Source organism: Rattus norvegicus, chromosome 9, assembly GCF_036323735.1.
Source record: "Rattus norvegicus strain BN/NHsdMcwi chromosome 9, GRCr8, whole genome shotgun sequence".
In the NCBI taxonomy this organism is placed as follows: domain Eukaryota; kingdom Metazoa; phylum Chordata; class Mammalia; order Rodentia; family Muridae; genus Rattus; species Rattus norvegicus.
In genome coordinates, this window is record NC_086027.1 from 120,947,541 (window position 1) to 120,970,087 (window position 22,547).

General features: G+C 40.4%; 1 protein-coding gene across 3 annotated transcripts; it reads left to right on the top strand.

Moving 5' to 3' along the window:
- The first annotated feature begins 379 nt into the window (after positions 1–379).
- On the top strand, positions 380–18,311 carry Zfp950l2 (zinc finger protein 950 like 2). Of its 3 annotated transcripts, NM_001409031.1 has the most exon segments (5): positions 701–834; positions 14,612–14,738; positions 14,930–14,990; positions 15,543–15,613; positions 15,616–15,858. In NM_001409031.1, coding segments are annotated over 5 exon segments (273 nt in total). In that variant the 5' UTR covers positions 701–831; the 3' UTR covers positions 15,627–15,858.
- The last annotated feature ends 4,236 nt before the right edge of the window (positions 18,312–22,547 follow it).

The following is a 22,547-nucleotide window of genomic DNA, read 5'->3' on the forward strand; positions in this document are numbered from 1 at the left end:
AAGAGCTTCTGGGGAAGGGAAAACTCGGCCCCTGCGCTGGAAGGTTCAAGGTACAAGGTGGGGTATGCCAGACAGGCCCTGTTACAGGTGGGGACTGAGGAGTGCTGGGAGAACCTGGAGGCCCAGACAGCTTTGGTGTGTTAAATATATGAAGGTCAGCTGATTGTCAGGTCTGAATCCCAACAGCCACAAAGAAAACTCTTGTTTTCTCAAATCTCCCTTTAAGTGTTAATATCTTGGGCACCCTTCCACTTGTGGGACAGATTAATAACACCACTGCAAGTTGAGTACCAGGGATTATGCAAGCTGTATACCTTGATTCCAGGAAGAGGAAGGGAAAGAGACTACCGAATGTTGTGAGCTGAGTGCAGGTTGAAGTGAGGACCGGGTGAGCACAGGGTCACCGCCCACGAAAGGGAGGAGCAAGCAGCTGGGCAGTGGTAGTTGGCGAGGTGGGTCCTTCCTAGGGCTGGGCGGGGAGACAGATGAGTAGGCTATTGGAGGACAGGCACAAGTGCTACTGAAATGCAAATCCCTGTAGATCTGGAAAAGGTCTGGCCCTGGGCTTGATGCTTGGGTCTGGAACTGTGAATCCTCACTGTACCTTCAGCTCACTCTAACCCTTAAGGAAGTGCTCAAGTCACTCAAGACGACTGGCCAATCAGAGTCTTAACTGGACCTGCCAGTCAGAAGAGAAGGCGGGCTTTTCCGGGTGCCGTGGTGTAGTATTCGCGTAGTAGCTAAGCCTTCTTAAATGGTCCTGGCTGCTGTGTTCTGTGTCCTGTGTTTGGATTCTGTGAGGCATGTTCAGGCAAGCTCCGAAGTTGCGACATGGTGAGCACAGGGTCACTGCACACAAAGGGGCAGCGGGGTGGGGGGCGGGCGGGCGGGCGGGCAGAAGGCAGGGGATGAGCAGTGGGAGCTGGTGTGGTGGGTCCTTCCTGGGGCTGAGTGGGAATCGCCGGCTACCCGTGAGATCTTAGCCACTCACTGGAGCCAGCGGCAGTTTCTGAATAACTTCCCTGTAGGGGCTGCAACTGTGCAGAGCATTTCGCTTGTGTATGGAAAGATCCTTGGCGTGATCCCAAACTCAGAAGCCTGGTTTGTACAGTTCTGTTCTTAGCTTTTAACATTAAGGTGTAAGATCCATTTGGAGTTATTTTGTGGAGGTTGTGGAAGGCATCTCATGTGCTGGGTAGCAGTCCAATATCAAGCTGTAATGTAAGAGTAGAATTGATGATGTAAAGGATTTGCTAAAGTTTAGGAGATAGCCAGGCACACCATGTAGAATTTAGCTGAGAGAGGACTGCCTGCAAAACACCCCACGTGTAAGTAGTAAGCTAACCAGGCCTGTTAGAGATTAGGATGCTAGGATACACAAGTTTGTTCACCAGGATTGTCCAGAAATATGGCCCCAGACCCTGATTTGCAACCAGCCACTAAGCCCATCTCCATATCAAAGAGCAGGCCTCTAACAAGCTGATCAGTGGGGCATTACAGGATCACAGTCAACAGTGAGGCCTGGTGTGCCATAAAGTTTAGTTTTCTTCTTGAGAAAAGCATAGTTCTGCCACATGGGCAAGATGACACCCGGTGACAATCATTAGAAAAGGTAAAACAACAACAAAACACTGTTTTATTGAGTGCTGCCCTGAACAAGCTAAGCTTTCCCTCCTTTTCCTGAGGTCCCCGTGTTTGATCTCCTTCTGAGACACAGGGACATGCTTGCCAGAACCAGTAACCATCTAGGACCTAGTCCTTGGGAGCTTTCCCTGGGTCCCTGGGTATGGAGATCAAACAGCTCCCCTAAAACCAGGAATATGCTTGGGCCAGGGCATTTGGGAGGGGCTGCTTAATATTCTGAGAAAACAACTCTTGCCTGTTGTGGTTTGCCCTGAAGTTTTCTGTATTTTGATGCTAATTCCATTGCCCCAAGAACAGCTACCTAGTCACCTACTCAGAACTCAGGTGACTTCACCAAAACCACCTCCCCATTGAAACTGTAAAGTACAGGTGAGGGGCAGGTACAGGATAGAAGGAGGCCTGTCACTGGAGGAGAAGGAAGGATGGGCGGGAGAGAAGTTTGAAAGAAGAGAAGGAGACTAGGACAGAAAGGAAGAGAGAGGAGACCAGGACAGAGAGGAGGAGAGAGGAAAGCTGGAGAAGCCATGGCAGGTGATGTTAAGATTCTGCTCTGTGTATTTACAGGTTGTTATCAATGTTCCTAAGGGATGGATGGTACCGGGCTGTGTATGGTTAAGTCGGCAATTTTACCTTACCAATTGGATCTAAGATTATTGTGTTGTGTGTTCTTTATGTGGGGGTTTGAGTGTAGGAAAGTGTACGGCAGGGATGTGTTTCTCCCAAGATACCTAGTGGGATAAAAGACCAACAATACCCTCTTTATTTTTACATTTTTACAACAACACTTCCCACCATGTGGGGCTATGGGTCCCATGGCCACTATAGGCTTGGTAAGGAATATTTTTGAAATACCCTGAGTTCCTTGTGCAGCACTGTTTGATTAGACTTTTCCTGAGTGTGTCCTATTATACAATGTTTCTGCTAACTTCATAGTTTAATCTTTCTGCTGACTTCATAGATGTCTCCCGTTTCTTTCCATTTCCCTCATATAAACCATATACAAGGTGACATTCTTCTTAATGTCTCAGCTTAAGACACCCCCACCCCCACCCCAGCTTTTATACTTTCTAGCTTCTCCTTTTCCTATGTTTTTCTTCATCTGAGACCTTCCACTTAGGACACTGTCACTAACCTACTGTTTTAGGGCACTGGTGTGCTTAAGAAACATCCCGGAAATGTTTGCTGTGTAATGGCCTATCTAAGTGGCCAGACTTGTAGCCTCCAGTTTATATTTAAATTGTTCAAAACTTAACCTGGAAAAAAAATGGGCTGGAGAGATGGCTCAGCTGTTGAGAGCACTGACTGCTCTTCCAGAGATCCTATTCCCAGCAACCACATGGTGGCTCACAACCATCTGTAATGGGATGCTCTCTTCTGAAGTGTCTGAAGGGAACCACGGTGTACTAACATATAAATAAAATAAATAAATCTTAAGAAAAAAAAAACTTGGGGGTTGGGGATTTAACTCAGTGGTAGAGGGCTTGCCTAGCAAGCACAAGGCTCTGGGTTCGGTCCCCAGCTCCGAGAAAATAAAAAAAACAACCTGAAACCTGAACCTAAAACAAACTTAAGGGTGACAGCATACATGGAATGTAAAATCTACCTAGACTAGATCCTCTTTTAGCATTTTAGACCCAGCTAACTGGATCTTTGCTGGTCTTTGCTACTTTGTGGTTTCTTTTTCCCCACTTTTAATCCCCTCCTCAGCCTCCCTCCCCCCCACCCTCGTCTCACCCCCTAACACCAGATAGGAGAGAAACAAGGATGGAGGAGAAAAAGATCCTTGAATCTAGTTCCTTGTACTCGACCCAGCAGCCTGAGTCGAACAGTCTCTGCTGGGGGTAGTGAAGATGCAAAGCCAAGAGTTAGATTTGGGGGGACTGCTGGTTAATACAGCTGCCTCGAGTTCGTTTTTCATAATGTTTATGCCCCACAGCGCCATAGAAAGCAAAGCCACAAGTTAATAAACAATTCTCCAAAATATGCACAGAATATAGGGATGAGGTTATGAGAATCATCCTTTGGCAATACTTGGTTAAAACCCTTTTACCTTTCCACTATCAGCAGTCACAGTGAATGGAGTGATTCAGGGAAATTCAGCTCCAGAGTCCAAAAGGAGTTTCTGAGATGCAGAGGTTTCTCAGGTGTGCAGGGTGGGGTGTAGGTGGGTGGGACAGATTGTACATCATTACTAAAATCCACATGGCATCATGTGGAAGCAGACATTAAGTTATTCTTCAACCTTCGTTTGTGTGTGGGTTCGGGGGCTGGGTTTGTGTGAGATCACACGGGGGCATTGGGAGCCGCAGAGCCATAACCCTCCTTTCTTACCACCTCCACACAGAGAGTGTGGGGTCAGTAGTGGCCGGAGGGTCAGAAATATAGCAGTTTAGGGGTCAGTTTGAGTCATTTTTGTTGGAGTTGGGAAGTCTGTGTTTTTTCCATTTGAATACACATGCAATCATAGGTAATATTGATCAAGTTCATTTTTCCTGGCTGAGTTTCCTTAGGTCTTTTGATTAAAACTTGACTATAATTTGGGGCTTATGTTCTTGCCTTTTTTTCTCTACATCTCATTTTTTCACTAATGTGCAAAAACTTTTGATTGTTATAGCTCTTTGTTAAGTACAGATGGGATCTATACTGTGCCAAAATGTGTACTTTTTCTTCATAATCCTGTTGATGATTCTGACGTTTTTTCACATGGCAAATAGCTTTGAAATCAGCTGTCCTGTTATATATTATTAGACGTTTTCTTTAGATTGTATTGAATTTTTGCTGCAAATTGAACATACCCAACATTCCTTTTTTAACAATAACGGTGTTGTTTACAGTTATATAACTTGGTAAAAGATATTCTCCATAATAATTCATTTAGCAAGCTATATAGTATGTGTGCGAAACTGAAACTGATATGAAATAATGTCCAAAGCCATAGAAAGAGGACTTTAGTGTAGACTTTAGTGACACAGAATTCATCCTTAGGCTCACGTAGGTCTTTATAAGTATGACTTAATTGAGAAAGCAAAAAGAGTGAAAATAAAGCATGGTCCAGAATTGGACAATAAATCTGGATGTGACACAGGATTGTGTCTTAGCACTAAAGTCTGATAGCAGTACGTTGGGATTTTCCATAGATACCTACTAAAACTAGTTAAGACTGTGTTTCTATAGTTGATATAAAATTGTGCATGCTTAACATATGTATTCTGATACATGTGTACATAATACCTACACCCAAGCAATCCCCATCCTATGGAGTGTTGTATAGGAATCGAGGCTCGTGCCCAGACAGACCACACCTGGCCAGTACGGTTCCACGTGAGAGACTTTCATTGGTGCTGGGGATGGGGGATGCACAAAGGAGGGGAGGAGACAAAGGAGGAAAAGAGAAAGAAGGGGCGACGGTCAGGAGGGGTTGGCTTTTTATTTGGGTAGGGACATAACCTCTTGCAGGTGAGGGTAGGAGATGGACTAGGAGGACACTGGAAATATATGACAACAGATGCACAGGTCCCTTTTCACCTCTGGGTGACGTCACTGCTATCGCTGGGTTTGGAGACAACCTGCAACCATAAAGCCGATTCCTCATACCAACACTAACTTCTCATGAGAATGACAGAATTGCCATGGATCCCAGCAGTCTTCTCAGTATAGTTTCCATGCACTTGAAATTAGTTTTAAAAAGTACCAGAATGCTCATGTTTCTTGCAGTTGTATTCATACTTGCCTAAATATGAAAATAACATCAATGCTCATTTGTTGAGGACAAGCTAGGTACCTCTAGGCGACCTAGGGTGCCTTGGGTTAAAGGAGTGGATAAAGGATTATGCACTTGTAAAGACTCTCACAGTCAGTGCTTTATTGTCATAAAACAGCATGTAATTATAGCTTAAGCATTATCAACCCACTTCTTTCTCCCATATAATTTTAACCTTTAATGCACTCTTATTATCAGATGGATATGGGAGCTTGAACCATGTTGTCAACATTGTAGGTAGCACTCGAAAATGAAGGGTGACCAAGTCAACTCAGTCAGTCAACAGGGTCTCAAGGGAGGGAGTGAGGATTGAAAGGAAAAAGACAATTAGACAATATATAGCATGATTCTAGTGAATGCTGAGGCTGAAGCGGGTTTATTTTTCCCAGTCTGCTTTTCTACCATTTTTAGTACAAGCAAATAATAAGGTCAATTCTAGGTCAAGGAACAAACAAGGCACAAAGACCTGTGATCATTGTTTCTAGGGGCTCATTAGTTTAACAAGAGAAAAGGAATGTTACTAGCGCAAATGAAAATATTCTTACCTGAACCTATTTCCTAAGTCCTAGTCCATGGTCAAATTCCCGCCAAATTCCTATAGAAGGGCAGAAAGCAGAGAATCCAGCTGAAACAATCTCCTTCAAAGGTTTTTTTTTTCCTAATGTTTATTTAGAACATTATGTGGAGAAGAGAAATGAAATATCAAGCTTTCTGTAGCAAGAGTTGTTGTAGATGAGAAGCAAATGTGCTATTGTAGTATGCTATAAAAATGCAGAAAGTGGCTTTATTTGGATGGCATGAGAGCCCTCTGCCAATGAGTCATACTGCATGAAGAAGTAAAAACGAGGTTCAGAAACAGATTGAAGGGGTTGGGGATTTAGCTCAGTGGTAGAGTGCTTGCCTAGCAAGCACAAGGCCCTGGGTTTGGTCCCCAGCTCCGAAAAAATGAAAAGAAAAAAGAAAAAAAGAACCACATTGACTATTTCGTTTGAGTTTAAATACTAATGATAAATTAGAGTTGAACAAACATGTAAAAGTCTTAGATAACTGACTTGGCTCTTTGCTTTCTCTGCCTTCAGTAACTTAGATGGTAACACTTACATTTTTGCTTTGGAGAAAGTGTTTAAACATTTAATATTTTTATACATTAGTTTATTTAGGCTTAATGCATAATATAGTTCATGTAGCGATTTTGTGCAACATCTCATTTATTTCTGTTTGAATAGTTATTGAAACATTAGTTTTTCTTAAGAACAATTATGAGTATTCCTTTGGAATGAAATGAAAAGCATTGTAATCCCGCACTCCAAACTAGTGAAAGCCAACACAAGAAAGTCATTGCTTTTGTTTCCTGCGTGATATATATTTCACATTGCTGAGAACAAAACTTCTGATTTCACAGATGTAGACTGGCCCCAAGATGAGCTTGTCATGAACTCCTGTGTTACAGAGTATTTGATCATATTGTGAACCCAGAGACTGTCCAATTTGCTGGAGGCAGGGTTAGGAGGGGAGCTGTTTCTAACTGGTATGGCTCAGCCCTTAGTACACACCTTTGCTCTCAAATGATGAAGGTAAACATCGTTTTTGAAGGAAGTGCTCATGTTCGTAAGTAATGTATAATTGAGTGGGTGAAAAAATGATGAATCAGGGAAAGATCTGACAGAATAGGATATGCCCAACTCTCAAGAGAAGAGGGAAAAGAGGCAACATAAGAGGAAGCAGCACAGAGGGTAAGAGGAGGAGGCAGTTTTACCTGGAGAATTTTACAGAGAGAGGCAGGCTAAAGACAGAAAAAGAGAAAATGAGCGAGAGAATGAGAAGAGAGCAGTTTACTAGAGTTCATTTGAGGCCAAGCACAGCAATCAGTCAGAAGTGAAAGAAGCAATTTGAATTGGTTAGAGTGAAGAGTAAGAGCTAGAAGAGCACAGTTGACCAGCCAGAGTTCAAAAAGAAGAAGAAAGGGTGATTATTTAACAGTTAAGTCTCTGATGCCCAAAACATTCAAGTGCCCAACTCTACTAAGCCCCCTCAGTGTTTGCCCAGTGCTGAGCCTTGCTGATGCATGTGGAAGCTTTAGTTCCTAACAAAGGAACATCTTGATCTTTCTGTTTGGCACCTGGGCAGTAACACCCAGTTCCTGAATTTTGTTCCTGTTTTTCACCTGAGGGCATAACCTATTTTTCCACTGTGCTTCCTGGAATTCTCCACCCAGTGAACTTGGGGTGTATATTCTGTGAACCTCAGTAAAGCTTTGGCATTTTCTTAGCCCAAATGACCCTAGTCTGTGTCTTTTGTTAAATCGCCCATGCCTACGCCCCATCATTCTAGACCTAGATAAGATTGTACAGAAGCTATAAGCTTCCATGACTAGGCCTAGATTATCAGAAGGAGGAAGTAAGCCTTCCAGGTATTTTTACATTCCTATGTGATAGTCACTGTGGACAAAGATAGAGCAAGTACTGTATGTATCACAATCTTGCTGTCCCTATCTTTACGAATTTGCTTTTCTTTGTTCACTATAGCTTCCCTTCTTTGCCTTTCATTTAAACAATATTGAATTAAGTTTTTTTTTCTTTTCTTTTTTTTTTTTTTTTAGATTTATTTATTTATTATATATAAGTACACTGTAGCTGTCTTCAGATACACCAGAAGAGGGCATTGGAACTCTTTACAGATGGTTGTGAGCCACCATGTGGTTGCTGGGAATTGAACTCATAACCTCTGGAAGAGCAGTCGGGTGCTCTTAACCGCTGAGCCATCTCTCCAGCCCGAATTAAGTTTTTATATGAGGGTAGATTCTCATATAATATATCCTGACCACTGTTTCCCCAACCTGCACTCCCAACTACCCCTCATTTCTATCCTTTCCCCAAGGTCCACCCCCTCCCCCACCAATGTCCTCTTCAAAAAGGAGCAGACCTAACAGACAAAACAAGATAGAAAAAGACAAGGTGAAAGCCTTCATGTTGGACAAGGCAACCTGACAGGAAAAATCTCAAGATCAAGCCAACGAATCAGAGTTACACCTGCTTCCATAGTTCGGAGTCCCGCAAAGACACCAAGCTAACAGCCATAACATATCAGCAGAGGACCTGGCATAGACACATGCTGTCTCTATGCTTGCCATTTAAGTTTCTGTAAGATTCCTAGAAATCCAGTCAGTGTTAGTCATGGGTTCCCTCTCATATCAAGGGCCTCAAGTTAAACCAAACATTGGTTGGCCACTCAAACACGTTTGTTACCATCATGCCCCAGCACATCTTAGGAAGGACCAATTGTAGGTGTGTGTGGGTGTTGGGGGCAGAGTGGGGTTTCCCGGTTTCTCTTTCTTCTTTTTAGCCTGTAGAGTACCTTCTCTCCTCAAAGAGACTAGAACACAGGGGTGAAGGCTCCGAGCCTGTACTAGCTTGACCTCTGAATTCAGTGAACTGTGTGGAATTTGTCCTTAATGATCAGTCCCTGCTGTCAGTTATCTGAGAGAAAAGTTTGTCCTTGCATCAGCAAGGATTGTTGAAGGATCTCAAGGGACCTCCTTGGCCAACAGCTCAACCAAATGTAACTTATTAGCAACATCGAAGCCCTGTCTGGTTTCAAAGGATGGTAAGTTCATACTCCATATCCTCCATTACTAGGAGTTTCATTAGGGTCACCCTGGTCATCCAGGAAGTTGTCATTGTACTGGATTTCTATACTAACTCCCAAATAACCCCTAATTCCAGCTGTTTCTTCCTGCATTGTACTTTCCCCTGCATCCCCCTCAACTGATCCTCCCTACTCCTGTTCCCATCAAACTCTGGTCTACTCACAGAAATTATTCTATTTCCCCTGTAGAAAGAGATCTGTGCTTCCTCCCTAGAGTCCACCTCTTTAACTAACCCCTCTGGGTTGGATTATTATTTATCTAATAGGTAATATCCACTTGTAAGTAAATGCATGCCATGTTTGTCATTCTGGGTGTAATTTCTTTAGTTGCATTTACTTGCCTGTAAATTCATGATGGCATCTTTTTAAACAGCTGAGTGATAAATGTACCACATTTTTGGTTTACCCCATAGGGCTCAAAGTGAGTCTTAACTACCAGGAGATCCCCCAAGTGAGGCATGAGAATGGAGTTTAATGCAAAGGCAAGAGTTTATTTTCGGGAGTGTCGGGGTCAACCTTCAATCAGCCCCTCGTAGCGAGGGACTGGAAGGTGACCCCAATGGCTGTGACAAGCAGTTTTTATACTTTCAGAGGTACAGGTTACATTAGCAGGTTTACAGTTCAAACTTATATGGCATGCCTTTGAGCTCTTATCTGAGACCAGAGGATAAGGCTACTCTCAGTACATTCTGCAGGATTTTCAAGAATGTCCCTGCTTCTCCCAGGAACTCTGGGTGGAGAATGGAACTTGTCCTAGCCTTGGCCCGAGGCCTGAAGCTGGGTCGTGCCCTAATCTTCACCAGAGGCAGTTGATGTAAAGCTGGCAAAAGCCCTTAGGGTCCCCATAACCTACCTACTTTCCACCAGGCCAAGCCTCCTGACAGCGCTTAGGCTTCAATAAGAACTAGGGTCCTTCAACCCATTCTTCAGTTGAGGTACTTTTCGGTTGTTTCTAGGTTCTGGCAAGTATGAATAAATATGCTATGAACATAGGTGAGCAAATGGCCTTGTGGTAGGGTGGAGCACCTTTTAGAGAGATGCCAAGAGCTTTATAGCTGTGATTTGAGATAGATGGATTTTCAGGGTTCTGAGGCACCAGGACTCTGAGGAAATGCTCATTTCCATAGTGGCAGTATTAGTTTGCACCCTACAAGCATGGAGAGTTGTTACCGATTCTCCACATTCTTACCAGCATGACTTGTCACTTGTATTGATCTTAGCCCTTCTGACATGTGCAAGATAGATTCTCAAAGTAGTTTTGATTTGCATTTCCTTGATGGCTGAGATGATAATGATTTCTTTAAGTATTTCTCAGCTTTTTGAGATTCCTCTTTTGAGAATTCTCTGTATAGATTTATACCCCCCCTTTTTTTAAAGATTTATTTATTTAATGTGTGTGAGTACACTGGAGCTGTCTTCAGACAAGCCAAAAGAGGGCATCAAATCCCATTACAGATGGTTGTGAGCCACCATGTGGCTGAACTCAGGACCTCTGGAAGAGCAGTCAGTCCTATTAACCGCTGAGTCATCTCTCCAGCCCCTTTACCCCATTTTTTAATTGAATTTTTTACTTTGAAAGTTTAATTTCTTGAGGTCTTTATGTATTTTATATATTAGGCCTCTATAAGATATGGATTTCTTTAAAAAAATATTTTCCCATTCCTTAGGCTGCCACTATGCCCAATTCACTAGGATTTTGCCACAGCTAAGCTAATCCCATTTATTTATTTATTTATTTATTTATTTATTTATTTATTTATTTATTTATTTATTTGCAAAGATGAGAAACAGAATACACAGGATGAGTATTGGCCTGTAATTTCATAAATTTGTTATTACACTCCTGTAGTTCATGTTTAAAACACTTTCTGTCTGTCTTTCTGTCTCCTTTATCTTCTGAAAATTTACTGTGTTATGAGTTTCTTGAAGTTTTGATAGTTTGGGAAACAGTTTTAGTGTCCTCTTCTAAAGGCTTGCCTCTCCTCATTTCTTGGCAAATCTGTGTTTTCCAGTTTTCGTAATCATTAATTTTGATTGTGTGTGTGTGTGTGTGTGTGTGTGTGTGTGTGTGTGTGTGTGTGTGTGTGTGTGTGTGGTTTGTTTGTTGGTTTTTGCTACTTAAATGATATTGTTAACATATTTGATTTGGGTTTTTTTTACACTTTCTGATATATTATTGCCTTTTTGTCCTAGTCAGCTTCAGTTGTGAACATTTTAGAGCCTACAATCATCTGAGGGGCTCTCACTTGAGGGCATGCCCTCATCAAAATGTCTGCATGCTGTATCAGTGAGAGATTGTGTTGTGATGATTGATGTGGTAAGGCTCTACACTGAGGGTGGCAGGATCCCTGAGCAAGTGGGCCTGGGCTGGGTAAGAGAGCTGGGTAAGTATGAGACAGTGACCAAGCAGGAAACAATAATTGTTCATGGTTTTTTCCTTTTCTTGAAGCTTGAGTTTCTATCCTAAGCTCCAGAACTTATGGCTGTCATGTGACTGGACCAAACAAGTGAACCTGTTTATTTCCTGAGATGCTCTTGGTTAGAGAATTGAATCAAAGTAGGAAAGTAGCAAGTTAGAACAAAAAAAAAAAAAAAAAGGTTATTTTGTTGCTGGACAGAAACTAGAGAAACTAGAAATGTTCTCCTTTGGAGGAAAGTGGTAAATATCAGGGCTTGAGATGGCAAACAGCATAGAAAGCTGTATTCAGAGCTTAATCGGCTGTTGTTGTAGCACCTGGAAGACTGGAGTCATGCAAGTAATGCAGTCAGAAGTTGAGGTCATAGGATTTCAGTGGAAAATAGACTCCATGAAAAATTTAGCTAGAGGTCATTTATGTGGTATTTTGACCCCAAGTCTTTCTTATTCCGCCCATGCTCTGATAAATTGAGGAAGGCAGAATTAAAAAACAATTAGCTATATTTCTCAGGTGAAATATTGAATCTGTTAGATGATTATTACTAGTAACTCATTCTGGACTACAAGAAAAAAACAACAAGTTGAGCAGAAATAAATGCAAAGTCTGTGGTTTGTAGAGAAAAGCAGCCCTGGGAAGTTACCCATGGCAGCCAAATGCTGAGACAGAGGCATGAATTTTCAAAGAGATTATCACCATTAAAGAGAAGGACTTTGCTCAGGATTGGAAGCCTAAGAAGGTGAATTAAGGGAAACAGTCCCTCCTGCTAAGCCTTCAGTTAATGGAAGGGGGAGTTGGCAAAGTCATTCCTAGACCCAGGAAGGAACTTCATATAAAACCTGCTACTACTGGTCCAAGCGTGGCACCCAAGTTCTGGAAATAAGAAAGATGGAAAATGTAAGGTTATGGCTTCTTCCCCCGTGGTTTCAGTTCAGCAGTGTTCCAGCCATCTGTGTTTGGCAGAGTGAGATCCCCAGTGAGGGAGGACACTGTGAGAGTGCATGGGATGAATCTGAGGATGAAGCCAGAGTTGCATTTGAGACCACAAGATATAGAGATGCCTAAGTTATGAGACACCTGTCATGGAGAGCTGCATATAGCAAGTGGAGGTAACAAAGCCGAGAGATGTATGAGAAGTTGCAGGGATATAGCCATCTAAGCCTTTTGAATCTGAAGCTCCTTGTGTCTGAGACAGAGCTGCAGGATTTGGTGTTCGTCCTGCTGGGTTTCTGGCTTTGGTCCAATCTTCTCTCACTATGTACACATTCCTCTCTTCTGGAATGGGAAGGGCCATTCTGTGCCTTTGTATGTTGGAAAGATATAACTTGCTTTCTGATTTTACAAGATGTGGCAATCAAGAGTGTCAGAAGTGATTCGAGGCATTTGAAGAGTGTATGGGGTGCAGGCTATTAGGGTCATGGGAAGCTCCTGATTAGCTGCCTGTGAGGGATGGTTTTCCTAGAATTGATTTGTTTGGACTTTTCCAGTTTGGGAAACAGAAACTTAGGCCTAGTTTCCCAACCTGTCAGTTTACAACCTGTCATGGAGGAGTCAGCCTTGCTCTGGCCAACTCAGTTCTCTCAATAAAAGCTTTCGTAGGAGGAAACTTTCTAGATGATTAGTTATTGGGGATGACATTTGGATGTCTATAGACTCAACCCATTTCCTGTGTGGGGTGTGTGTGTGTGTGTGTGTGTGTGTGTGTGTGTGTGTGTGTGTGTATTGTGTAGTGGTTGTACCTGATTAGTCAGCTTCCTTCTTATGTTGTCTTGCCTTCAGCATTATAGACTCTAACCCTAAATCACATAAGATGCAGTTGAAGCAATTGCTATTCAGTGCTAAGGTATTTTGGAAGCCAGGTTTTTTTTTTTATAATTTTAATTTTGTTTTTGTTTTTGAGGACAAAGTTTCTTCATGTAGCCCTGGCTGTCCTGAAAGTAGGTATGTAGAACATGTGGCCTCAAACGGAAATGGTCCACCTGACTTTGGCTCCAGAGTGCCAGGATTAAATATCAGCCAACATGCCCCACTTTTTCTTTGTTTCTTTGTTCGTTTTTATATTATTGGCTGATGGTTTGGACTGTGGGTTTTGGCACATGTCAAGCATATGCTGCTGTGTTGATTTCATCCACGTTATGAATTTTGAAATTTGACAGAGAGCATATTCTGTTTCTCAGGTGGCATGTATTCATGACATTCATACTGCCTGGCTATGTTGCCTGAGCTTTCTGAGTCATTGGATTGCAGGTATATAACATTTTTCCTACCTGTTGCGTTTGTGTTGATTTTTTTTTAATGAATATGTGTATTTTGCCTGTATGAATGAATATGCACATCATGTATTCCTAATCCCCATAGTAGTCAGAAAATGGCTTCAGAATTCCTGAACTTGGAGTAATCAATAGTTATGAAGCTCCCTTCTAACTACTGGCAATTATTTTTAAGACCAGCAAGAGCTCTTCACTGATGAGCCAGCTCCTGTCCTATGTTGCTTATTTAGGATCAACATTTACATTGCCAATATTTTGAGCTATCTGTTTGTATCTGTTTAAACATTCATTCCCTTTTAGTAAGATCTCATTATTGTTACAGTTTAAACTGGGCCATCTCAAGATTCTGGAAGAAGAATACAGAAGTGCAGTGAATTTAATTCTTTGTAGGAACTCTAGTAAAAACCTCTGAGTCCTTTCTATCTTTCTTGTTTGTTTGATTAATTTTTCATAGGGGAGACAGGGTCTTAATATGTACCTCTGGCTGTCCTGGATAGACCTCAGATATACCTGCGTCTTCCTCCTCAGTGCTTGGATTAAAGACATGAGCCTATATGCTCACTTGATATTTTTTGCAGTTAGTAATTGTTCATACAATTTCTCTGTGTGCTTAGTACTGCTCCTCTCTCTCTCTCTCTCTCTCTCTCTCTCTCTCTCTCTCTCTCCATTAATTAGCATTTCTTTTGCAAGGCTATGTCCTACTCAGTGAGCAAAGAAATGACAGAGGTGAACCTTATTACTCAGTTTTCTTCTAAGATGATTTGGTAATTAACATTAGAACATCTGGGTCAAGAAATAAGTGGGGGAAGCACCAGAAGCATACATTTACAGTGATATCTGTATCATGGTTTCTGTTGTTAATGTACGGGATATTTCAGGATGCATTGACCTATGATGATGTACATGTGAACTTCACTCGAGAAGAATGGGCTTTGCTGGATCCTTCACAGAAGAGTCTCTACAAAGATGTGATGCAGGAGACCTACAGGAACCTCACTGCTATAGGTAAGACAGTGAATTTTCTTTCAGTTTTTAAAATAAGGAAACAAATGTTCCTTTGTTACTGTTGCTTTTCTGTAAAGTCAATTGAGAATAAAGAAGAATGAGGTGAAAAGATCAGGTTCACTGAAGATAGTAACTTAAATGTTGCCTAATTTCCAATAATATATCATTCATTTTCTGTTACTGTATTTTAGGTTACAATTGTGAAGACCATAGTATTGAAGAACATTGTCAAAGTTTCAGAAGACATGGAAGGTAATTTTCATGTGCAAGTTGGTATGAATATGCCTCTGAAGAAATGTTAGTATGTCCTGGAACTTTTAAAGAAAAGCAACAGTGTAAAAAGAAAAGCACTTCTCCAAGTGTATTGATTATTAAATTCTCACAAATACCTGTACCTCAATGTCAGGTGTCTGACTTGAAAGAAGACAAGGAAACAATGCCTTAACAAATATTACCATTTGAATCATAGTCACATTACAGCTACTCTGTATACCTGCCAATCTGTTTAGTCTCATAACACACAGACACACACACACCACACACACAGAGAGAGAGAGAGAGAGAGAGAGAGAGAGAGAGAGAGAGTAGGTGATAAGTTTATGTTTCTAATAGGCAAATATAGTATAGTAAAGCTGATTACTCATATAGTAACATTGTTAAGTTTAAGTGAGAGGGACAGTTTATGAGAGTCAAGAATGTTTTTGAAGAGAAAACTTAATTCTTATACCATATGTCTATGATGAACAAAAAAATCAAACTGTATGAATGATGCAATGTGGAAATATTTATTTGTTATTTTAACAGCTATATCCTGTGTCACAATGGATACAAGCCATGTGAGGACAAGGATACTGAAAGAAGCAATGCCCCCCCCCCCAGAACAATTAAGATATATGTAGTAGTCCACATTTGAGCAGACTTTCTCAGTGTGATACAAGTTTATAATTAGTTGGTTTCCCAACTTCATTGGGAATATATCCATAAAGTCACCTAGCAGAAAATCCCTATGAATACTAGGATTGTGGAAATCCCTTTCTGTTTGTGTGTTGATTCACTTGGCCGATGTGGTATGCAAATGTAGTGTATTTGACAATAAAGGAAAGCATATGAATGTACTCAATGTGGTAAAGCTCGGAGCTCTTCCATTTCTCTTCAAATATATGAGAAATCTCATAGAGATAAAGGATGCTACAAATGTGAGCCATGTAATAACACTTTTACCAACCCATAATGAATGGGAAACCATGAGTGTAAACAAAGTGATACAACCTTAAGATGTGATTCTTCTTTACAATTAGACCAAATTATAAAATTAATTTCCACAGGTAAAAAGATTCATTAGGGGCTGGAGAGATGGCTCAGCGGTTAAGAGCGCCCTACCGCTCTTCCAGAAGTCATGAGTTCAATTCCCAGCAACCACATGGTGGCTCACAACCATCTGTAAAGAGATCTGATGCCCTCTTCTGGTGTATCTGAAGACAGCTACAGTGTACTTATATATAATAAATAAATAAATCTTTAAAAAAAAAAAAAGATTCATTAGTTTATTGAATGTGGTAAAGCTTTCCCATGTGCTAACTATCTATCTTTGCAGGCATGAAAGATGTCATACTGGAGAGAAACCCTCTGAAAATACTCAGTGTGGTAAAGCCTTTGCACAACATAGTCATCTCCAAAGACATAAAAGCACACATACTGGAGAGAAACTCTATGAATGTAAGCCACGTGATAAAGCCTTTACATACGATTCTCAGCTTCAAACTCTTGAAAGAATTCATACTGGAGAAAAAACCTACAAATGTAATCAATGTGGTAAAGCCTTTGAACGTCGTTGTAATTTTAGAAGGCATAAACTAATACATACTGGAAGAAAATCCTACAAATACAATCAGTGTGGTAAAGCCTTTGCACGACTCAGTCATCTGAAAGCGCATGGAATAACACATACTGGAGAGAAACCTTACAAATGTGATCAATGTGGTAAAGCCTTTGCATCTCATAGTTATCTCCAAGTACATAAAAGAGAACATACTGGAGAGAAGCCCTATGAATGTAATCAATGTGGAAAAGCCTTTGTACTTCACAGTGCTCTTAAAACACATGAAAGAATTCATACTGGAGAGAAACCCTACAAATGCAATCAATGTGGTAAAGCCTTTGCAAGACCCAGTCATCTCAAAAGGCATGGAATAACACATACTGGAGAGAAACCTTATGAATGTGAACAATGTGGCAAAGCCTTCATAAGTTGTAGTTATCTCCAAGTACATAAAAGAATACATACTGGAGAGAAGCCCTATGAATGTGATCAATGTGGTAAAGCCTTTATACGTTGTAGTCATCTCCAAGTACATAAAAGAGAACATACTGGAGAGAAGCCCTATGAATGTAATCAATGTGGTAAAGCCTTTGTACTTCACAGTGCTCTTAAGAGACATAAAAGAATTCATACTGGAGAGAAACCCTACAAATGCAATCAATGTGGTAAAGCCTTTGCACGACCCAGTCATCTCAAAAGGCATGGAATAACACATACTGGAGAGAAACCTTATGAATGTGAACAATGTGGTAAAGCCTTTACATCTCATAGTTATCTCCAAGTACATCAAAGAATACATACTGGAGAGAAGCCCTATGTATGTGATCGGTGTGGTAAAGCCTTTGCATATCATGGTTATCTCCAAGTACATAAAAGAATACATAGTGGAGAGAAGCCCTATGTATGTGATCGGTGTGATAAAGCCTTTGCATATCATAGTTATCTCCAAGTACATAAAAGAATACATACTGGAGAGAATCTCTATGAATGTGATCAATGTGGTAAAGCCTTTGCATCTCATAGTTCTCTCCAAGTACATAAAAGAATACATACTGGAGAGAAGCCCTATGAATGTAATCAATGTGGTAAAGCCTTTGTAGGTCAGAATAAACTTAAAAGGCATGAAAGAATTCATACTGGAGAGAAACCTTACAAATGTAATGAATGTGGTAAAGCCTTTGTATGTAACGCTTATCTCCGAAAACATAAAGCAACACATACTACAGTGAAACCTTATGAATGTAAGTAATTTAGTAAATTCTTTGCCTCTCATGATCAACTTTGACAACATGAAAGAATTCATACTGGAAAGAAACCTTATGAATGTAGTCAATATGGTAAAGCATTTTCACAATCAAGCCACCTCCAACTACATAAAAGAAAACATACATACTAAAGAGTAACCCTATGAATGTAACCAGTGTAGTAAAGCCTTTACTGTGATCTTCAAGGGTATGGTGGTTTAAATATACTTGGCCCATGGCAAGTGTCAGTGTTAGGAGGTATGGCCGTTTTGGAGTAGATGTGGCCTTTGAGGAAGTATGTCACTGTGGAGAGGGGATGGGCTTTCAGACCCCATGCTTAAACTCTGCCCAGGGCAGAAGAGTCTTCTGGCTGCCTTCTGATCAAGATGTAGAACTCTCTCCTCCAGCACCATGTCTGCTCGGACACTGACATTTCTTCCACCTTGATAATAGACTGAACCTCTGAATCTGTATACCTCCCCTCCCCCCAATTAAATGTCCTTTCTAAGAGTTGCGTTGGTCATGGTATCTTTTCACAGCATTAAAACCCAAATTAACACAAACAGCATAAAAGATAGCACACTAGAGAGAAACTATGAATGTACTGAATATGGTGAAGCCTTTGCACATTTCTATAGTTCTCAGTATAATAAAAGTATTCATACTTGCATTCACTGAAACCCTGTGAATCCAGAAAATAACATTCTTGAGAAAAGCCTTATGAATGGGCTCAATGTGGTAAAGTGTTTGTGTTTTGAAATCTGCATACATACTTAACAAGTCAAAAACATGGTCAAAGTAAATGCCAGGAGTCTATTGGAAACAAGCTGAGTTAGAAGGGTAGGGATTATGAATAGGGTGGTTGGGTGTGCAGTTAGTTCCAGAAAGTTAGGGTTTAGGGTTAAAGTGTTGGTGGGGGGGCGGTGTGGGTTAGGGAGTGGAGGGGTAGGGTTAGGTTGGGGGTGTTTAGGGTTAGGGGGTTAGGAAAAAGTGTGAATTTGGGGAAGGAAATGGGAGGAGGTTGGTTGTGGGACAGGGAGGGATTAAAATGATATGTAGTATTCATAAAATCCTCAAATACAAAAATAATCCGGTTGAACAGCTTCAACGTAAATAGATTGGGGGGTAAGGAGAGTTGTTACTACATACATTAATGGAATTCAGGAAAATCATTAGGTCTCATTTTAGAAATCACTTATTTCAATAAAGTGGAAAACTCTAAAATAAAGTATGTAGATTTCTGGATGTATATAACCTACCAAAAGTAAATCATGAAGATCTAAAAAAAAAAAAAAAAAGAAATGGAGCAGCTTTGTAGAAAGCAGTACAAGTGAAGTAGTGATCAAATATTTATCAAATAAAAAAATTACCAGACCTTCAATGAAATACACAAATGCTTCTCAAAGTATGCTATTAAATAGCAAAGGAAGGTTACATTACCAAACTCTTTATGAAGTTAGTATTAGCCTAGTACTAAAACCAGATAAACACAGACCACTCTCCAACATAAATACATGCAAAATTTCTTTAAAAATGCCTGCAAACTCTTCAATAATAAATCACAAAATTACTATGATCAAACTGGTTTATTCCAGAGATGTAGTGCTGGCTCAATATGTCAATTAATTTTATAAATTTCACAAATCTCTTGTTTTTGAAAGAATAGAAATCATATCAATTGATAGACATGTAAGGCTTTTGACAAAGCCAACATCAATTATGTCAAATATCCTCCCCCCAAAAAATGTCTTGAATTAAACCCGACCAAGGAAGTGAAAGACCTTTGTAATGAAAATTCTGTAGATACTAAATAAAATTAAAGAGGACACTAGAAGATGGAAAGACCTTGCATGCTCATGGGATGGCCCTACTTCCAAAATCAATCTACAGATTCAATGCAATCCCAAGAGAAATTAAGGGGGAATAGTATCAAAGTCCATTACTTAATGCATGAAAACCCTATAATCCCATTATTCTGTATAATAAGTGTTAAGTGTTAAGACATTTTTGAAAGCTTTAGATCCATACTGGTTTTAGGAACACACACAGTCACACACATGCACATGACAAAACTGCTAAACACCAGTCAGGCATATGATGTTCTACCAGTAAACCCAGCTCTAGTGAGCTGGTGCCCTGGGATTCATTGTCAAGACAGCTTAGCCTAAATTATTGATCTCATGTGAGAGACCCAGCTTCAAAAACAAGGTAGATATTACCTGAGGTCAACAATTGTTCAAGAGATGCATGAACATATATGAACACACTGTATACAAATGGAACATAATTCAGACGAAAAGCTGTGGCACATGCCAGAACATAGATGCCCCAAGGAATTTACACAAAAAGAAATAACCCAGTTGCCAAGAGACAAATACTATATGATGTTATTTGTACAAGGAGCCTAGAGACAACAAATGGAAGCAATGGAAAGCAGCATGGTGGTTGCCAAGGGCTATGAGAGGGAGAAGTGAAGAGCTGGTATTTATTGAACATAGAATTTCAGTTTGAAATGGTAAAAGAATTGTGATGCATGGGAATCATAATCCCACAATCCAGTGAATGTACTTCATGCCAATCAACTATCAACTTAGATAAAAATAATACATTCATATTATGTATATTTTACAAGAATAATAAAAGTCCTCCATCGCCATAAAGTGATAAGGAGGTTGGGCCCTGTATAGCTGCAACTCAGTATCAGCAATGTTAATCTACTTTGGTGAGTTTCCTAACGGTCTCAGTGCATTTAGATAGCTGTATCTTGAAAATAAAGTAACATTAAAATGTCTACCAAGGTCTTTTCTGAGGTATCTTGAAATCTCAAAGGAAACTCCTTTGAGTGACTTGGTGTAATGGAGGCGGCTGTTGGCTGTGAGGTGCTGAGAAGAAGGCAGAATCAGAGAATCCTGAGTGCTCTGCACAGCACTAACCCCCAGGCAGTACTTAGTTTACTTTCCTTTATAAAACTTTACAGAATGAAATTTTAAGCCTATCTGGTTGATTAACCACATGTACTTTCACAAGAAGTCAGCATTAGATGCTTCCTTTGTCCTCAAATGTCTTTTTTTTTTTAAGGTATGTCCCTGAGGCTAGGGTACATGTTACATGAACACACACACACACACACACACACACACACACACACAGTGGCAGCCTGCAACATGCAAGGATTTTTTTTCTTCACTAAATGTTTGTGTTATCTTTGGCTGTTGAGAGATGTTTAAATTCATGCTGGCATAAGAATATATGCTGAATGCTTCTTTAGATATTTAGACTAAAGTTTTTTTTTTTTTTTTTGGTTCTTTTTTTCGGAGCTGGGGACCGAACCCAGGGCCTTGCGCTTCCTAGGTAAGCGCTATACCACTGAGCTAAATCCCGAGCCCCTAGACTAAAGTTTTGTGTAACAAATATCAGTTTATTACCCCTAGGATGGCGAGCCTCCTCGAGACAGAATAAGCAGTAAACAACACAACACTTATCATTCAATATTGAGCGACACAGATTCCAGCTCTGAGTCCCAGACCAATAGAGTGCTACACAGCATCTTAGAACCTTCAACTGTAAAACTGACTAAATAGCACATACCATTCGGGATTACTGTAAAACTAGGGGTGAAATGTGTAAGACTGTGCAGGCCCTGTCACCTAATGGACACCAAATAAACATTAGTTACTATTTGTGTCACTAGTGTTAGTGTTATTAGAGAGCCTATGCAGGATAGGGGACAACAGTAAGTGTGCACTGGTAAACACAATCCCCCCCTAACCCACACACACACATCATTAGGAATGATGAGAGATTGAGACTAAGACAACTCTAGCAGTTAACATTTTGGGTTGTTTCAATGACACCCTTTTTACTTGGTCTTGCTAACTCTGAGCATTGCTAATATCCAACCCACCTTTTTATCTGTTTTTAAAAACAAAAATACATAAAATGGACTATTAAGGCAAGGTGACAACTGCTTTTCCTGTTCTTTATTTAAATTTTTTTAAAAAGATTTATTCATTTTATTATATATAAGTACACTGTAGCTGTCTTCAATAAACCAGAAGAGGGCATCGGATCTCTTTACAGATGGTTGTGAGCCACCATGTGGTTGCTGGGAATTGAACTCAGGATCTCTGGAAGAGTAGTCAGGTGCTCTTAACCACTGAGCCATCTCTCCAGCCCCAAAAATGCTTCTCTTGAAAAAAGGAACACATATTTTAAAATTGTATCACATTACCTAGTAAGGACTATCACAAACAACAGATTCTGTTTAAAAAAAAATACAGGTTGTGATTTAGCAGTTAAAAGGTAGAAGACAGGCACAGTGTCCCTCTGTCAGATTTGTATCAGATGTAATAATGGAGACTCAGTTGGGAGGTTCTCAAATATTGGACACTATTACCCACCAAGTTTGCAGAGCAAATACATGTTATCCCAAACTATTGTACAGTTTTCAAGCCTGCAACTTTCCCTAAATGATTTTTACTATTTGTTCTAAAAAACAAAAAAGCTCAACAACAAGAGAAACTCCCAGCATGCTGTTTCCTGACATTTTCTGTCTTTCATTCCCCCTAGAAAGAGCTGGACCCAAAGCTTCTGAACCATGTTGGGCTGTGCTTAAGGACAATAATGCATTAACACACTTTTCTCACATTTAATTTATTTTAATCATTTTATTCCAGCAAACTTTCAGAGGGCAGAGGGGAAATTCCATTCACCCCTATCATATTCTGCCCTGCCCTGCTGCACATC

Bases quoted from the DNA above. Each gene is read 5' to 3' on its own strand.
- Zfp950l2 (NM_001409027.1), top strand. The intron at 14,739-14,929 runs GTAAGACAGTGA...ACTGTATTTTAG, and splicing joins CAGGAACCTCACTGCTATAG to GTTACAATTGTGAAGACCAT. The intron at 14,991-16,332 runs GTAATTTTCATG...CTATCTTTGCAG, and splicing joins AGTTTCAGAAGACATGGAAG to GCATGAAAGATGTCATACTG.